Source organism: Oryza sativa, chromosome 12, assembly GCF_034140825.1.
Source record: "Oryza sativa Japonica Group chromosome 12, ASM3414082v1".
Lineage (NCBI taxonomy): Eukaryota > Viridiplantae > Streptophyta > Magnoliopsida > Poales > Poaceae > Oryza > Oryza sativa.
This window is the reverse complement of record NC_089046.1, coordinates 19,063,646-19,077,292: the sequence shown is the minus strand read 5'-3', so window position 1 is coordinate 19,077,292 and position 13,647 is coordinate 19,063,646. Positions and strand designations below refer to the sequence as shown.

At 47.6% G+C, this 13,647-nt stretch overlaps 3 protein-coding genes across 3 annotated transcripts; 2 read left to right on the top strand and 1 right to left on the bottom strand.

Annotated features, from left to right (window-relative positions):
* The first annotated feature begins 2,413 nt into the window (after nt 1–2,413).
* Nucleotides 2,414–4,331, top strand: LOC112937325 (F-box protein At3g07870). The gene is made up of 2 exons (XM_026021801.2): nt 2,414–3,408; nt 3,755–4,331. The coding sequence occupies exons 1-2, from the start codon at nt 2,476–2,478 to the stop codon at nt 4,064–4,066; spliced, it is 1,245 nt and encodes a 414-aa protein (XP_025877586.1). The 5' UTR covers nt 2,414–2,475; the 3' UTR covers nt 4,067–4,331.
* Nucleotides 4,332–5,503: 1,172 nt separating this feature from the next.
* Nucleotides 5,504–7,948, top strand: LOC136354668 (uncharacterized). The gene is made up of 3 exons (XM_066306183.1): nt 5,504–6,219; nt 6,325–6,451; nt 7,556–7,948. The coding sequence occupies exons 1-3, from the start codon at nt 5,504–5,506 to the stop codon at nt 7,889–7,891; spliced, it is 1,179 nt and encodes a 392-aa protein (XP_066162280.1). The 3' UTR covers nt 7,892–7,948.
* A 1,982-nt stretch (nt 7,949–9,930) lies between these two features.
* LOC4352251 (F-box protein At3g07870) lies at nt 9,931–13,443 on the bottom strand. Its single transcript, XM_015764181.2, has 2 exons — nt 11,565–13,443; nt 9,931–10,423 (listed from the first exon to the last, which is right to left on the bottom strand). The coding sequence occupies exons 1-2, from the start codon at nt 12,465–12,467 to the stop codon at nt 10,055–10,057; spliced, it is 1,272 nt and encodes a 423-aa protein (XP_015619667.1). The 5' UTR covers nt 12,468–13,443; the 3' UTR covers nt 9,931–10,054.
* Between the last annotated feature and the right edge of the window lie 204 nt (nt 13,444–13,647).

The window sequence follows — 13,647 nt, the reverse complement described above, 5'->3', positions numbered from 1 at the left end:
TGGCCGTTGTGTTTGTCGACTTAGTTCGCGCCAACACAGACTAGGCACCATCGGCTGAGCGCGGATTTTTCATCAACATAGTGTTATAAATATTGTTGAGATGTGGGGTGGGGTCGGAAGTAGAGAAATTGTTTTTATCGAAGTAAATCGTTTACTCCGATAATTGCGGGTGCAGCATGATGGGACGCGGAGGTGGGGTGAGCGCGGGCCGATGCATGCTTGGCGCTCGGAATAATAAGAGCACGCTGCGCTCCTAGTAGTATCTCTATAATAATAGTTTATTAGCTAACATATTAGGTTTTCTTTCATTATTATTATTTTTTTTAGTTTTTCAATAGTAGTATCAATATTATTTATCGAAAACTAAGACCATATTACAACTACTTGTGTATCATGTTAATGATATTAATTCATGTCACTTAGGCATACACCAACACTAGTACAGAAACCATCGTAAGAGCCGGTTGGGAACTGGCTATACTGCACATATTAGTCGGCACTAGTGCTCATACACGTTGGTGCCGGGTTCTGAATGGGCACCTAGAGAGAATGTAGGTGCCGGTTCTACACCCACAACCAGCAACTATAGTATTTAAGAAAATAAATAAAAATCACCGATGGAGCCGATTCGGTGACCGCGCCGCCACCTCGCTGCGCCGGCCGCCACCCTACTCCGCGCTAGGGGGCCGGTGTGATCCAAAAGGCCCTGGCCTCCACCTCGCGAGCTTCCTTTCCCATCACAGCCGCCATTGCCACCTCGCCGTGCCAGCCTCCGTGTCGGCCGCCACCTTATCCCCATCGTTCTTCTCCACCACTGCCATCACCGGATCTTCAGGAGGAGAAGGTGGAGGGTGCCGGAGAGGAGGGAGGGCCCCCGAGAGAAAGGGGCCTGACAAGCTTCCACCTCCACCACCACCACCACCACTACCGCCGCCACCACCTCGCCACGCGTGTGCCAGCCTCCAGTAGTGACCACCTGAGTCGGCCGCGCTGGAGTAGGAGAGAGGGGGGAGGGCCCCTGGGCCAGGAGAGGACCATCGCCGTGTCCTCCGTCGTCCGCGCCGCTCCTACGTCAAACGCTTCTGCCCCACCAGAGAGGAAGGCGCAAAGGGAGAGGAGGGGCGAGAGAGAGACAGACATACAGACACACACACACACACACACAGAGGGGTGGCGAGAGGGATGGATGGATGGACATGTGGGTGTTGGCGAGAGGGTTTGATGGATAAGTATGGGTGTTGGTTGCCTGTTAGAATAGGTGCTGGATTTATATAAACCTAGGACCTATAATAAACTATAGGTATCGGTACAAGTAGAATGCATGGCAATGAGGGGTAGAAACGTCATATCGTGTGCGTGGCTGGGTCAATAGTGATCTAAGGCAGATGAAAAACGATCGAGAATTGACGGAAGTGTTAAAAATGAGAACATGGTGAACTTTGGGTGCTATTAAAGTGAACCGGTATTTTTCGGTGCTATAAAACCAAAAAGGTGAACTTCCGATGCTATACAACCTATTAGCCCGTCCTATGAGAGTTTTTGTAGTAGTGGAAATTTACCTTAGGGCCATGGAAACTATAAAACCGACCTTATAGGCATCCTCCGAATCGCAAACACCACATACTATATCTTCTATACGTGAAAAGCCATTTCATCCCTTCAAAGGATATACACCCCATTAGTGCAGTAGTAATGGGCGTATGATTTCAATCCCGAGATTTCGTGTTCTATCTCTCACACGCTAACAATTTATTTTAAAAAAAAATATTTAGTGAGACTTCTCCCCCTCCAAATTATAGATGGCCAAATGTGCCGCCCAGTCCGGAGATCAGTTGAGCTGGCATGACCTGACCTACACGCCGGACTGGGCCATGCCCGTCCACGGACTACACCAACGACGTAGGCACAGCCTGGGCCGACCCGAAGGCACAAAAGTCCACCGTGCTACTCCTTGGATTAAGTCTATTCTGCGTCCCTCATCTCTCTAACCCGTGTCTTACAGGGCTGGATAAGTCAATTATGCATCCCTCATCTCTTTGGGCCATGTTTTATATGGCTGACATTGTCTATTTTTGCTCCCTCAACTATTTTGTCTCCATGATTGTTGGACTGGCCCATCGTGCCGAGGAAGGGGCTCAAGCACGGCCCAATAGTTGTGCTGGGCCGGCACAGGCCAGATGCAATCGGACTGTGTCGTGCTTGGGTCGAGCCAAAGCCCTGTGCCGTGGGCTGGGCCTTTTGGCCAACTATACACGTGCATGATAACCTACACACAAATTAATCAACAAACCACAGCTAGCTAGCCAATCTAGAAGAAATTCGAGAGAATCCAATATTTTTGACCGATTCACATGCATAGCGTAGGCCGTAGCGGCATAGGAATAGGATTGCTAGCGCACTCAGAGTTTGTTGTTCTGAGTTCCCTATTTCTACTGCTTAACGGCGCTAACCACCTCAACACAAACGCCGGCGACGATGGACGGCGGCGGCCGCTGGGGCGACGTCCCGACGGACGTGCTCTGGGAGATCCTGAGGCGGCTCCCGCAGATCACCGGCCGGCGGTGGCGCGACGTCGTCGACGAGATCGAGCCGGAGGTGCAGCGGAGGCGCGCAAAGCCGCTGGCCTTCTTCAAGAACGGCTGCTACGAGCCCCCCTCCGCGTTCTCCCTCCACGACATCGCCGGAGACTGCGACGTCACCTCCCTCTTCCGCGAGGAGAAGCAGGAGGACAACGACGGCGGCGATAGGGATTTCTTCGCCCGCTACAACAACGACGACATGGTCGGCTCGTGCAACGGCCTGATCTGCCTGTGGCTCGACCGATCTTATTCCGGCGGCTGCGGCATCTTCGTGACCAACCCGGTCACCGGCGAGACCCTACACATCCCGTCGCCGCCGCTGGAGACGATGGCGACCAGCAGCCACCGCCGTACTGCGGGTCCACTCTGCTTCGGTTACCACCCCACGACCGGCAAGTACAAGATCGTCCACTTCCCCTCCAACGGCGGGCGGGTGGATGATGTCACGCTGGGGGGCACCACCTCGGCCGCCGCCGCCGCTGCCGCGTCGTCGTTCCCCTCCCGCCACGGCGGGGTGGTGAATGTCCTCACGCTGGGGGACGGCGCCGCGTCGTGGCGCGCGGTGGGGGTGCCGCCGTGGAGCCTGTGCATCGCCTGGGGCGTCGTCAGCGTCGACGGCGCCACGTACTGGGTGGCCGAGGGCAGGGAGATCATGTCGTTCGACCTCGAGCACGAGCGCGTCGCGGCCGTCGCGCCGCTGCCGGCGATGAGCAGGTGCCGCTTGCCGGTGTCCATGGCGAAGGAGGACGCCTGCTGCCAGCTGACGGATGTAGGCGGGAGGCTGGGAGTCTCCATCGCCATCCACCAGCGGAACTCAATCTGCATTGAGGTACACTCAACAAGTCTTTTTCCTAGTTGCACTCGTTTTTCCATGTCATCCGTAAAAATCTAAACAAAATCGACAAGATTAATATGCGATATATTACTTCCTAAATTTGTAAGTTCAATTTTTACTTGCATACTTTGAAAAAAAAAACAAATTTAATTGTATATAGTACGCACTACTCATAATTATTCTTTTATTTTTGTTTCTATTTATCAAATTGAAATTTAACTTGCATGTTTATCGATATTTTTTCATAACAAGATCATAATGTATATTATACGTTCTCTATAATATAAGAATTAGTCTATTCTTCATATGTAATTTGTATAATATTTGTTATAATCTACAGGTGTGGCTATTAGAGGGACGAGGTGGCAAACAAAAATGGAGCAAATGGCGCACTATACAAGGGCTTCAGCCTACCCAGAAGATCGGACGGCCATACTTTGCTTACGGCAATTGCGTCTTAACAAACATCTATCGAGAAATGTTTGATCAGGGACTTAATAATATAGTGTACCGGCACTTGCCATGCTCCCTCAAGGATGGGAGTATTATCTCAAGGGCAATAGAAGGCACACCAGTGGCAAAATTTAAAAACAGAAAACTAAGAATGTTCAGCTATATTGAGACCAGTGAACCTTTAAACATATACAAGTAGGAGGAGGACAAGAAGGAGGAGGAGGAGGAGGAGGAGGAGGAAGAAGAAGAAGAAGAAGAAGAAGTAAATGCATAGTTGGGTACTGTATTCTTTGGGTTAATATTAAACGATGCTCGTCTTGAGTGTAGAAGCTTCCTAGCCCTGGCAGAAGGCATAGTCGAAAGGCGTGACCACATAGAGCCTAGCCTAGGAGGGGGCCAATCCAATATTTTCTTTAATTTATATGCTTCCACACATCAAAGTTAAATTTTACATTGATTGATTTCGAATATTAGGTTGTTCTTCAACTTATAAATATACTTATAGATAATAATATTTTTTTTAGCTAACATGTTAGGTTTTCTTTCATTATTATGCTTTATTTTAGTTTTTCAATTGTAGTATCAATATTATTTATCGAGAACTAAGATCATATTACAACTACTTAGCGTATCATGTCAGTGATATATATTCATGTCGCTTAGGCATACACCAAGTTCACCTTAGGGCCATCTAAACTATAAAGCCAACCTTATAGGCATCCCTTCAAAGGATATACGCTAGTTTTTTCTACCATTACGTTGTGTTGCTACGATGGTGGGGAATGATAAAAATAGTAGCATGGGAAAAGAGAGGTGGCGGCGCCAAGATTTAGATGGGAGTTATGTCTACGTCTGCATGTGGAGCCAGGCCAATAATTAACCAAGCCGACAAACTAAAAATAGACATGGCAATCCCATCTTATTTGACATTTTCAGTATTTCTATTGGCCGACATAAAATCAAGTGTCTCCCTTGCTCTCACATAAAATCAAGAGTCCTTATCCGGGTTGGATTGATTCGTCACTATCACTACTACAGAATTGATGTTTGCAAATGGTCAAAAATTGTTTTCGCGAACGGGTTGAGTAACAGCCTAGACCAAGGTGTATGTAAAAGTCACTATTTTTTCAAGCGGCAGAGCAACAGAATAAGTGATTTTCACGGGCCTCAACTATTTTGCCTCGCTGGAATAAGTCAATTTTGCATCCATCAACTCTTTGGGCCGTGTTTTATATGGCTGAAATTGTCTATCTTAGCTTCCTCAACTACTTCGCTTCCCTGATCGTTGAACAGAACGTGCTGAGACAGCCTATCATACCGAGGAAGAGGCCCAAGTACGACTCAATGGTGGATGGACACCAATCGGACTGTGCCATGCTTGGGTCGGGCCAAAGCCCCATACCGTGGGCCGGGCCTTTCGGCCGACCATACTCCAAATCTTGTTTTTTTTGGAGCACAATTATTCATCATATCCGCCTCCAACGAGAATCGCAATATCCACGTAGAGTTCGTTAGCTCTTTGGCACCTATTTATAGTTTTATACTTGCCCACGACGGCGCCGAGCAGCCGCCACCACCAACAACGCAGACTCAAATCAACACGCACGCGGCGCCGATCGAAGCCACGGCGGCGGCGATGGACGGCGACGACGACCGCTGGGGGCACGTCCACCGGGACATCTTCGGCGAGATCCTGAAGCGCCTCCCGCCGATCAGCGGCCGGCGCCGCATCCGCCTCGTCTGCCGTCGGTGGCGCGACGGCGTCGACGAGATGGAGCCGGAGATGGCGACGCCGACGACGGCGACGACGATGCGCGCCAAGCCGCTCGCCGTCCTCAAGGACCGCCACAGCCGGACGCTCTCCGCGTTCGTCGTCGACGGCCTGCCGCCGGCGCCACGGTGCACCACCAGATGCATCTTTCAACACGTCGACGGCGGCGGCGGCGGCCACCACCACCGACACCGATACGACCGCTGGCCCAACAACGTCGGCGACCAGGTCGTCGGCACCTGCAACGGCATCGTCCTCCTGGCGCACTCCCGCTACGTCGGCAGCCACACCCTCGTGCTGCTCAACCGCGCCACCGGCGAGCGCCTCGTGGTCCAACCGCCGCCGAAGGCGAAGGAGATCCTCGGCGGGTCGGCGGCGCTCAGCTTCCCGTACCACCCGCTGACGGGCGAGTACAAGGTCGTGCACCTCCCCGTCTCCAGCTGGAAGAGGACGCTCGCCGTGGCGGAGCTGCTCACCGTCGGCGACGGCGACGGCGGCGCCGCGTCGTGGCGGCAGGTGCCGGCGCCGGCCGGGTCGACGTGCTACCTCTCGTGGGGCGTCGTCAGCGTCGACGGCGCCACGTACTGGGTCGGCAAGGGCGGCAAGATCATGTCACTTGACCTGGAGCATGAAATCATCGCCGAAGTCTAGCAGCTACCGGCGATGATGGAAGTGCACAATGTCAGTTCGACGCCGCCGCCACCGACGACGGCAACCATGGAGGTGGACAACGGTGGATGCCAGCTGACGGAGGTCGGCGGGAGGCTGGGAGTCGCCATCGCCACCAGCCAACGGGGGACAACCAACGTCGAGGTATACCATTGTTTCTGCGTAATTTTGACAAATTGACACTTCTATAAAACTTATTTTAAAAACAAACCGTATTAAAAATTAATTTTAAAATAAACCGGACCTCAACGTCAACCCTAATAGCGCTAAGCTAAAATGACTCAGAGAGATTCTAGTTGGCATCTACTCCCTCCGTCCAAAAAAACTTAACCTACCTCTCCTAGGACAATGAATCTGGACATAGGGTAGTCCAGATTCATAGCCCTAGGAGGGTTGAGTTTTTTTTTTGGATGGAGGGAGTACCTGGCTAATTTGGGTCACGTCGGATACGTTTTAGCTCACTGCTAACGGGGTTGGTGTTGAGGTCACGGTTTATTTTTGAAATTAGTTTTCTTGACATGGTTTATTCTTGAAATAGTTTTATAGTTGGGTCAATTTATCGAAATTATGGGTTGTTTCTCGTGAAAAATTAACTTAATTATTATACGTCTGGAGAAATGCTCTTTGATACCTTAAAAAACGTATAGTAGTATGCTATTTTGCTTCCGTCTATTTACATGTTACCCAAATAGACAGTGTTGCGATCGAAATCAACATTGAATTTTATGATAAACTAGGAAAACAAATCTGGTTGTGAATATTGCTAATTCTATTCGTGAAGATATTTTTTGGTCATGTGGGTTTTCTTTTAGTTTGTGTGGAAATTTTGTTGGATCATAACTGTCTATTGATAGGCAACCAAATTGATATTCTTGAACTTTATGGCAGATAGAATTATGAGAAACAGGAAAGTTCTGAAGGTTTTGAAAAATAATGAGTTCTCTTAAAAAAACATATACTCCCTCTGTTGCAGTACACAAGCATTTCTTGATAAGTCATATGGACGTAAAGAAGCCAGAAAATGCTTATATTTGGAAATTGAGGGAGCATTCTTTGACCTTAATTCCTTGATCCTAGAAAGCTTTTCTGGTGAGCTAGTACCAACATTGAGGAGTAATGTGCTGATACTTGTGAGGAGATCGATCTGTTTGTCAACATTTCAAATGTTGGTTATGAATCATATAATTAATATAATTTTATGCATACATAATTAATTTGTCTAATGTATCTCTCTCTCTCTCTCTGCAGGTGTGGGTGCTACATGGACGAGGAGACAAGCAACACTGGGTCCGCTGGTGCAGCATGCAAGGGCTCCAGCACAACCGAAAGATTGGATATCCATGCTTTGCTTTTGACAAATATGTCTTGACCAACGTACACCACCAACTGTACAGTGAGCGAAGCAATATTAAGTACATGTGCTTGCCACCCCCTGTCGAGGACGACGGGATCATTCTGATGAGATTCGACGAGAAGACTGACGTACAAGTGACAATGCTCAACACCAGCTTTGAGCTACGATTGTTCGCCCATGTTGAAACCAGTGAGCCATTGGGAATATACAAGAAGAATATAAAAGCATAGTTGATATTTATCTCTGTTGGCATTGTCAAGGATTCCATGAGGCATCCTCCAAATTAATAACAGGCACCACAAACCTTTTAATTTTGTATGGAATATAGTTTAGATGATCTCTTTAATTACTACAACTAAACTCAAATTTGACATGCTCATCAGCCACATGTATACTACTGTTTGTGTAGCTTGTTTCTTCTATGCATGCTTGTCACTAGCATAGTACTGCACCATATAGACATATAGAAATACTGTCAGCTCCACTGAGTTGAGTTATGTTAATCCAAACAACTGGCCCTCTTCTAACGTTGAGATCAAATTAGCCAAGCCTCGCTTCTCTACTTTGTTGCACTTTGAATCAATACATGTTTTAAAGGACTATCTATATATACATCATTTGATAGAAAACCCCCTTAGAAATCTTGTAAATTTTGGACCACCCGATTGCTTCAAGATTTGTGCATGCAACCAAACCCTAAAAATCCTTCTCCTCAGTCGCCGCTCCTCATTTTCCCGATTCCCCCCTCACGCCGCCGCTTGCATTCTGCGCCGCCTCTGCCGCCGCCGGCCCAGCACGTCGCCACCCAGCCTCATTGGCTGGCCGAAAGGCGTCAACAGCGCCGGCGAGGCCCTCATCCCAGCCGGCCTCCTCCCCCTCCCCCTCCCCCCTCTCCTCCCTCCTTGACCCATCGAAGGTGAGATGCTCCCACCCCACCATCTTCCTCATCTCCGGTGACTCCTCGCCACCGGATCCACCACCACCAGCCACCACAAGCTTGCTATGCCCCCGCCACCAACACCGGCCCGCTGCCCTCCTCCATCCCCGTGGCTCTCGCCACCAACACCGGCCCGCTGCCCTCCTCCATCCCCATGGCTTCGGTGCTACCACTGGCGCCTAGCCGCCTACCCGTTCCGCCGCCCACCGCTGGGCCGCTGACTCCCACGACCATCCCTATAACCCCGGCGAACTCCCCCTTCTTCCCCCGCCCATCCTAACCCCACCCCCACCCCGAGACCCTGATTCGTCGGTGCTTCGCCGGAGTTTGGGTTATCGCCGGTGTCGGAAAAGAAGAGGTCGCCGAAGTTCGAGAAGAAGCACCTAGAGCATGAATCGCGAAGCACATCCAGTGAACCAAAATTTGCAAGATTTGGAGATGGATTTTCTGTCAAAAGATCGTTAGCCATTCCGATGTTTTAAACCCCCGCGTCACTAACGGGGAATGCTGGCTGTGTTTGCAACCCCAGGTTCCCAACCCCTCTCTCTCGTTTTCCGCGTACACGCTTTTCAAACTACTAAACGGTGCGTTTTTTGTAAAAAATTTCTATAAGAAAGTTGCTTAAAAAAATCAAATTGATTTATTTTTTTAAAAAAAAATTAGCTAATACTTAATTAATCATGTGTTAAAAGGCCGCTCTGTTTTACGTGTAGAAGGGATGAGTTCCCATCCTGCACTTGCAAACACACCCTAATTCGCGAACATTTACGTAGAAACCAACTCGTACACGTATGTCGTTTCTCGTAAGAACTCTGCTTCTTTATTACTGATGCGTGCATCGGTATCCCTACTTTCGGACCTCTTAGAGAGGGGAGGCGCATGTAAAAATTATAATTTTACAGACGTCTTCCAAAGAGATCACCCACCTGTTAAAATAACACTATTTTTACTTGTGGTCATATTAGGAGAGACCTTCCTATAAAAAATCAAATTTCATAGATGGATCTTGGCCAGGAGTCCCCTACGTATTTTCATTAGCCGGGAAAATATGGATATTTCATATATTTCTCCTAGCTTATGGTTGTTGCTCCATTTTTTGGATTATCTAGCTACTGAATTCAGACGGTTTGGAAAGCTGCTGATTACGAGAAAAGTTGTAAACTGTCACAAGCTCAACAGGAGGGACCATGGCTGCTATGTATGGACCATGATTTTTTTTAGATATATAAGCGGATATACACTCCAAATCTCATAACCAAAAGATAAAAAAAAACAAACAACCAAAAAGAAAAAAAACTAGAAGGCTAAGCTTCCAGCTTTTCAGCGACACTTCAAACTTCACGGCAAAACCGTTTAAATAATTAATACCCCTATTATATATTTAAGTATGTGCAACAAATCATATATTGACCAATTATATTCAAAGTCATATATAAAGGTAGCAATCTAACCAAACTTAACTATCCATGCACACCTCCTTGTAGATGTTCAGTGGCTCATTGGTCTCTACATACGAGAACATGTTCACATGTATTTCAGGGTCGATGAGCGATAAAATTTTCACATTTTCCGGGTCGATGACGAACTCCTCCACCAAAGTGCCTTTTACCACGTCGCCCGTTGCTACACTTGTCCTGTTCTTGTGTGGCCATAGCCAATGCGTATACAGCTGATTGCGCAGATGGTCGCTGTCTAAGATTGTCAAGACATTCTCTCCGTAGGCGAAGTGTGGCCATGCAATCTCTTGGTAACTAAACTGCAGGTCTTGTATAGTGTAACGATGGCTCCAGGTCATCTTCCCTCTTGCGCCATCCAACACCCACACCTGTATGGACACACATCTGTATAGCTCGCATAGATAGATAGATATATATATACATATATATATATATATATATACATATATATATATATATACATATATATATAAATATATATATATAGTGTTTGGAACAAATTAAAAGGAATTACTACCTCCTCCCTAAAATATCTCTGAGACGATCGACACATATTTTTTTCCAAATTCATAGCAATAAGCCGGATTATATCACATGCGACCGTACAATGTTGCTATATTTTGGAACAGATGGAGCATTAGTTTTATATTTTATCTATTTCAAAATATAGTTATCTCATCAAAGAAATATGCTGCAACATAAATTGAACAATGGATGTTTGTTATTTGTTGAGATAAAGGGGTAGGTGAATAAATCAAATGGAGGCGACTGTGATAGGTTAAGATATTTAGGGAGTAGACGGATAATAGCTCGATAAAATTTAATGGTTTGAAGAAGCTGTGGCTGTAGCTTTTTTTTTAAAGGAAATGCTATATTTTATCCACTATTAAAAAGAAAAATCTTACAAGTAGCTACTCCCTCTATTATGACATTGGTTAGCTCATTTAAAGAAAATAGCAAATTATACATGCCATCCCATGGGATAAAGAACAAAACCCATTTACAAAATTCTCAAGTACTCCCTCTATCCCATATTAAAATAAAATCTTATGTCCTGATTTATTCCCAGGTTTTGATTTTTTTTCTTTGAGATAGAGAGAGCAGATAATTGTGGTTTATATTTTCCTATTATTTTTATAGAAGGATGGGACATGATCGGTTTCCTCGTCCATACTTGGGTGAGGGAAAGAAACCTTAGTATGGAAAGGAGGACCTGTTTTACTGTTTTCTCTCATTTTTATATTACAAATCACTTTAATTTATTTTAGTTAAATTTTTGTTAAGTGTGGCCAAATTTATATAATTTTTAACAATATCTAAACCACCAAATTAGCTTCATATAACACTGAATGCATTTTTACAATATATTTGTTTTATGTTGAAAACGTAGCTATAATTTTCTATAAACTTGATCCAACTAAAATGTTTACCATAAAAAAAATCAAAACTGACTTGCAATATGAAACAGAAACACGGGGAGCGTACTTCTTAAGGGTTATTAGAGCGTACCTCGACGTTATACTTGGAGGGCGTCGTATGGTTGGAGGTGATGGCGACACCCAACCTTCCGGCGACCTCTGTGAGGCGGGTACTCCACCAACTGTCAAGTTCTCCGGCGATCGCCGGCGGCAGCGGCAGAACGGCCGTGACGCGTTCGTGCTCATGGTCAAGCGACATGATCCTCCCGTCCTTGGTCACCCAGTACGTGGCGCCGTCGACGCTGACGATGCCCAAAGCGAGGCAGCACCTCGAGCCGGGCGGCGCCGCCACCTCCCGCCACGACGCCGACGCGCCCGCGCCGCCGAGCGTGAGCACTTCCACCGCCGGGTCGGCGAGGTTGTCGCCGCCGCCGTCGCAGAAGGCGGCGGGGAAGTGGACGATGCTGTACCTCCCCGTCAGCGGGTGGTACGCGAAGCTGAGCCTCTCTGCCTCCGGCCCCTCCGTCGTGTGGCTCCTCCACCGCGGCGACGGCGGCGGCGGCGGCGGGATGGCGAGGCTCTCGCCGGTGACCGGGTTGACCAGCGTTATCTCGCCGCCGCTGTCGCTACCACAGTGCCACAGGCAGAGAAGGCCGTTGCACGTGCCGACGATGTCCGGGGAACTACCGGACACGCCGTCGCCGCCGCCGCCGCCGTTCCAGATCTCCCTGCTGCCGCCGAGCCCACCGCCGGCGAGGTCGTCGAACACGCGCGCGGTGGCCGGGCGGCCACTGTCGACGGATCGCTTCAAGAAGGTGAGCGGCTTGGCGCGGCTGTGCGTCGTCTCCGGTTCGAGCTCGTCGACGGCGTCGCGCCAGCGGCTGCACACGAGGCGGACGCGCCGCCGGCCGCTGATCGGCGGGAGGCACAGCAGGATCTCCGTGAGGAGGTCCGTCGGGAGGTCCTCCCACCTGTCGTCGTCGACGGCGGCCATCGGCGGCGGCGACGGCCAGTGCAGCTCGGTGCGAGGACAACGACGGATATTACGTATTTACGTTACGTACGTACACGAGATCGATGGTGTTTATGTACTCGTACAATTAATATAGTAATCTTCTGAATAAAAGAGTCAATAGCCGGATGCTACACGAAACGGCCACATTGGAAGGGGTACGTACGGTGAAATTTCACTTGTTGGATGGGTTTCATCAGCTTTACGTCATGTTCGGTTTAGAGGGGATTGAGTGGAATAATTCCACACTATAATAGGTCTAGAATAAATCTTCTCCAATCCCTGCTTCATAGTGATTAACCAACAATGCCTTAAGGAGACAAGGAATGCGACAACCGACACTACTATAGAAAACGTGTTGGGGCAGGTTGCGAGCTAGCTACACGTGCTGGATTTTTCAATCGGCATCCAGTAGACGACACAGATGAGACTATTTATAGGTACTGGTTCCACAACCGAAATCTATAACCTTTCTGTGAGAAAAATAATGCTTTCAAGCCCCCCATATTTCTCCTAGCAATTTAGAAAGAAAATTTCATAGATTAAGAAATAACATCCACACAATCAGAAAAAATTGTAATCTCCATCAAATTAACATTATATCCACACAATCAGAAAAATTCATAATCTCCACCGAATCAACATCAACACAATCAGAGAAAATCAATATCAAGAGAAACAACAGAACGTGCACGGGTCTTGGACTCCTCATCGCTCTGTTGGATCTGAGGCCACGGTGCAACCATCGTTATACTAGGACGCCACACATGGAGGGGGGAGGAGACAGAGAGCGAGATTGCTATTAAGCGATCGGTCGCGTGGGGGAGGCAAACGCGATCACGTTTCTCACCTGGAAGAGATTGAGGCATGTCCTATGGGCTTTGACCTGCCCATGTGGAGAGAGGAGTTGGAGCTGTACGGTAATTTCTCTATATGGTGATTTGGATTGTTAATTACCAAAGTAACACTAGCTAGCAAGGTACTCTTATAATTTTATATCATTATTGCTATTATATACTTTTGTTTTTTATCGATATATATGTGTTTTATTTATCTCTTAATTTTGTAATCTATTTAACTGTACAATTTAAATCCAATTTTATCTATTTAAAAGTATAATTTAGGTATAAAGTCTTTTTTATCGAAGTTTATATGTATAAAG

What these genes read in the sequence shown, in the direction of transcription:
- LOC112937325 (XM_026021801.2), top strand. Translation starts at nt 2,476, where the DNA reads ATGGACGGCGGCGGCCGCTGGGGCGACGTCCCGACGGACGTGCTCTGG. An exon ending in GGAACTCAATCTGCATTGAG is followed by an intron (nt 3,409 to 3,754) that starts GTACACTCAACA and finishes TATAATCTACAG; the next exon opens with GTGTGGCTATTAGAGGGACG.
- LOC136354668 (XM_066306183.1), top strand. Translation starts at nt 5,504, where the DNA reads ATGGACGGCGACGACGACCGCTGGGGGCACGTCCACCGGGACATCTTC. An exon ending in GTCAGCGTCGACGGCGCCAC is followed by an intron (nt 6,220 to 6,324) that starts GTACTGGGTCGG and finishes GCACAATGTCAG; the next exon opens with TTCGACGCCGCCGCCACCGA. An exon ending in GGGGGACAACCAACGTCGAG is followed by an intron (nt 6,452 to 7,555) that starts GTATACCATTGT and finishes CTCTCTCTGCAG; the next exon opens with GTGTGGGTGCTACATGGACG.
- LOC4352251 (XM_015764181.2), bottom strand. Translation starts at nt 12,467, where the DNA reads ATGGCCGCCGTCGACGACGACAGGTGGGAGGACCTCCCGACGGACCTC. An exon ending in CCTCCAAGTATAACGTCGAG is followed by an intron (nt 10,424 to 11,564) that starts GTACGCTCTAAT and finishes GTGTCCATACAG; the next exon opens with GTGTGGGTGTTGGATGGCGC.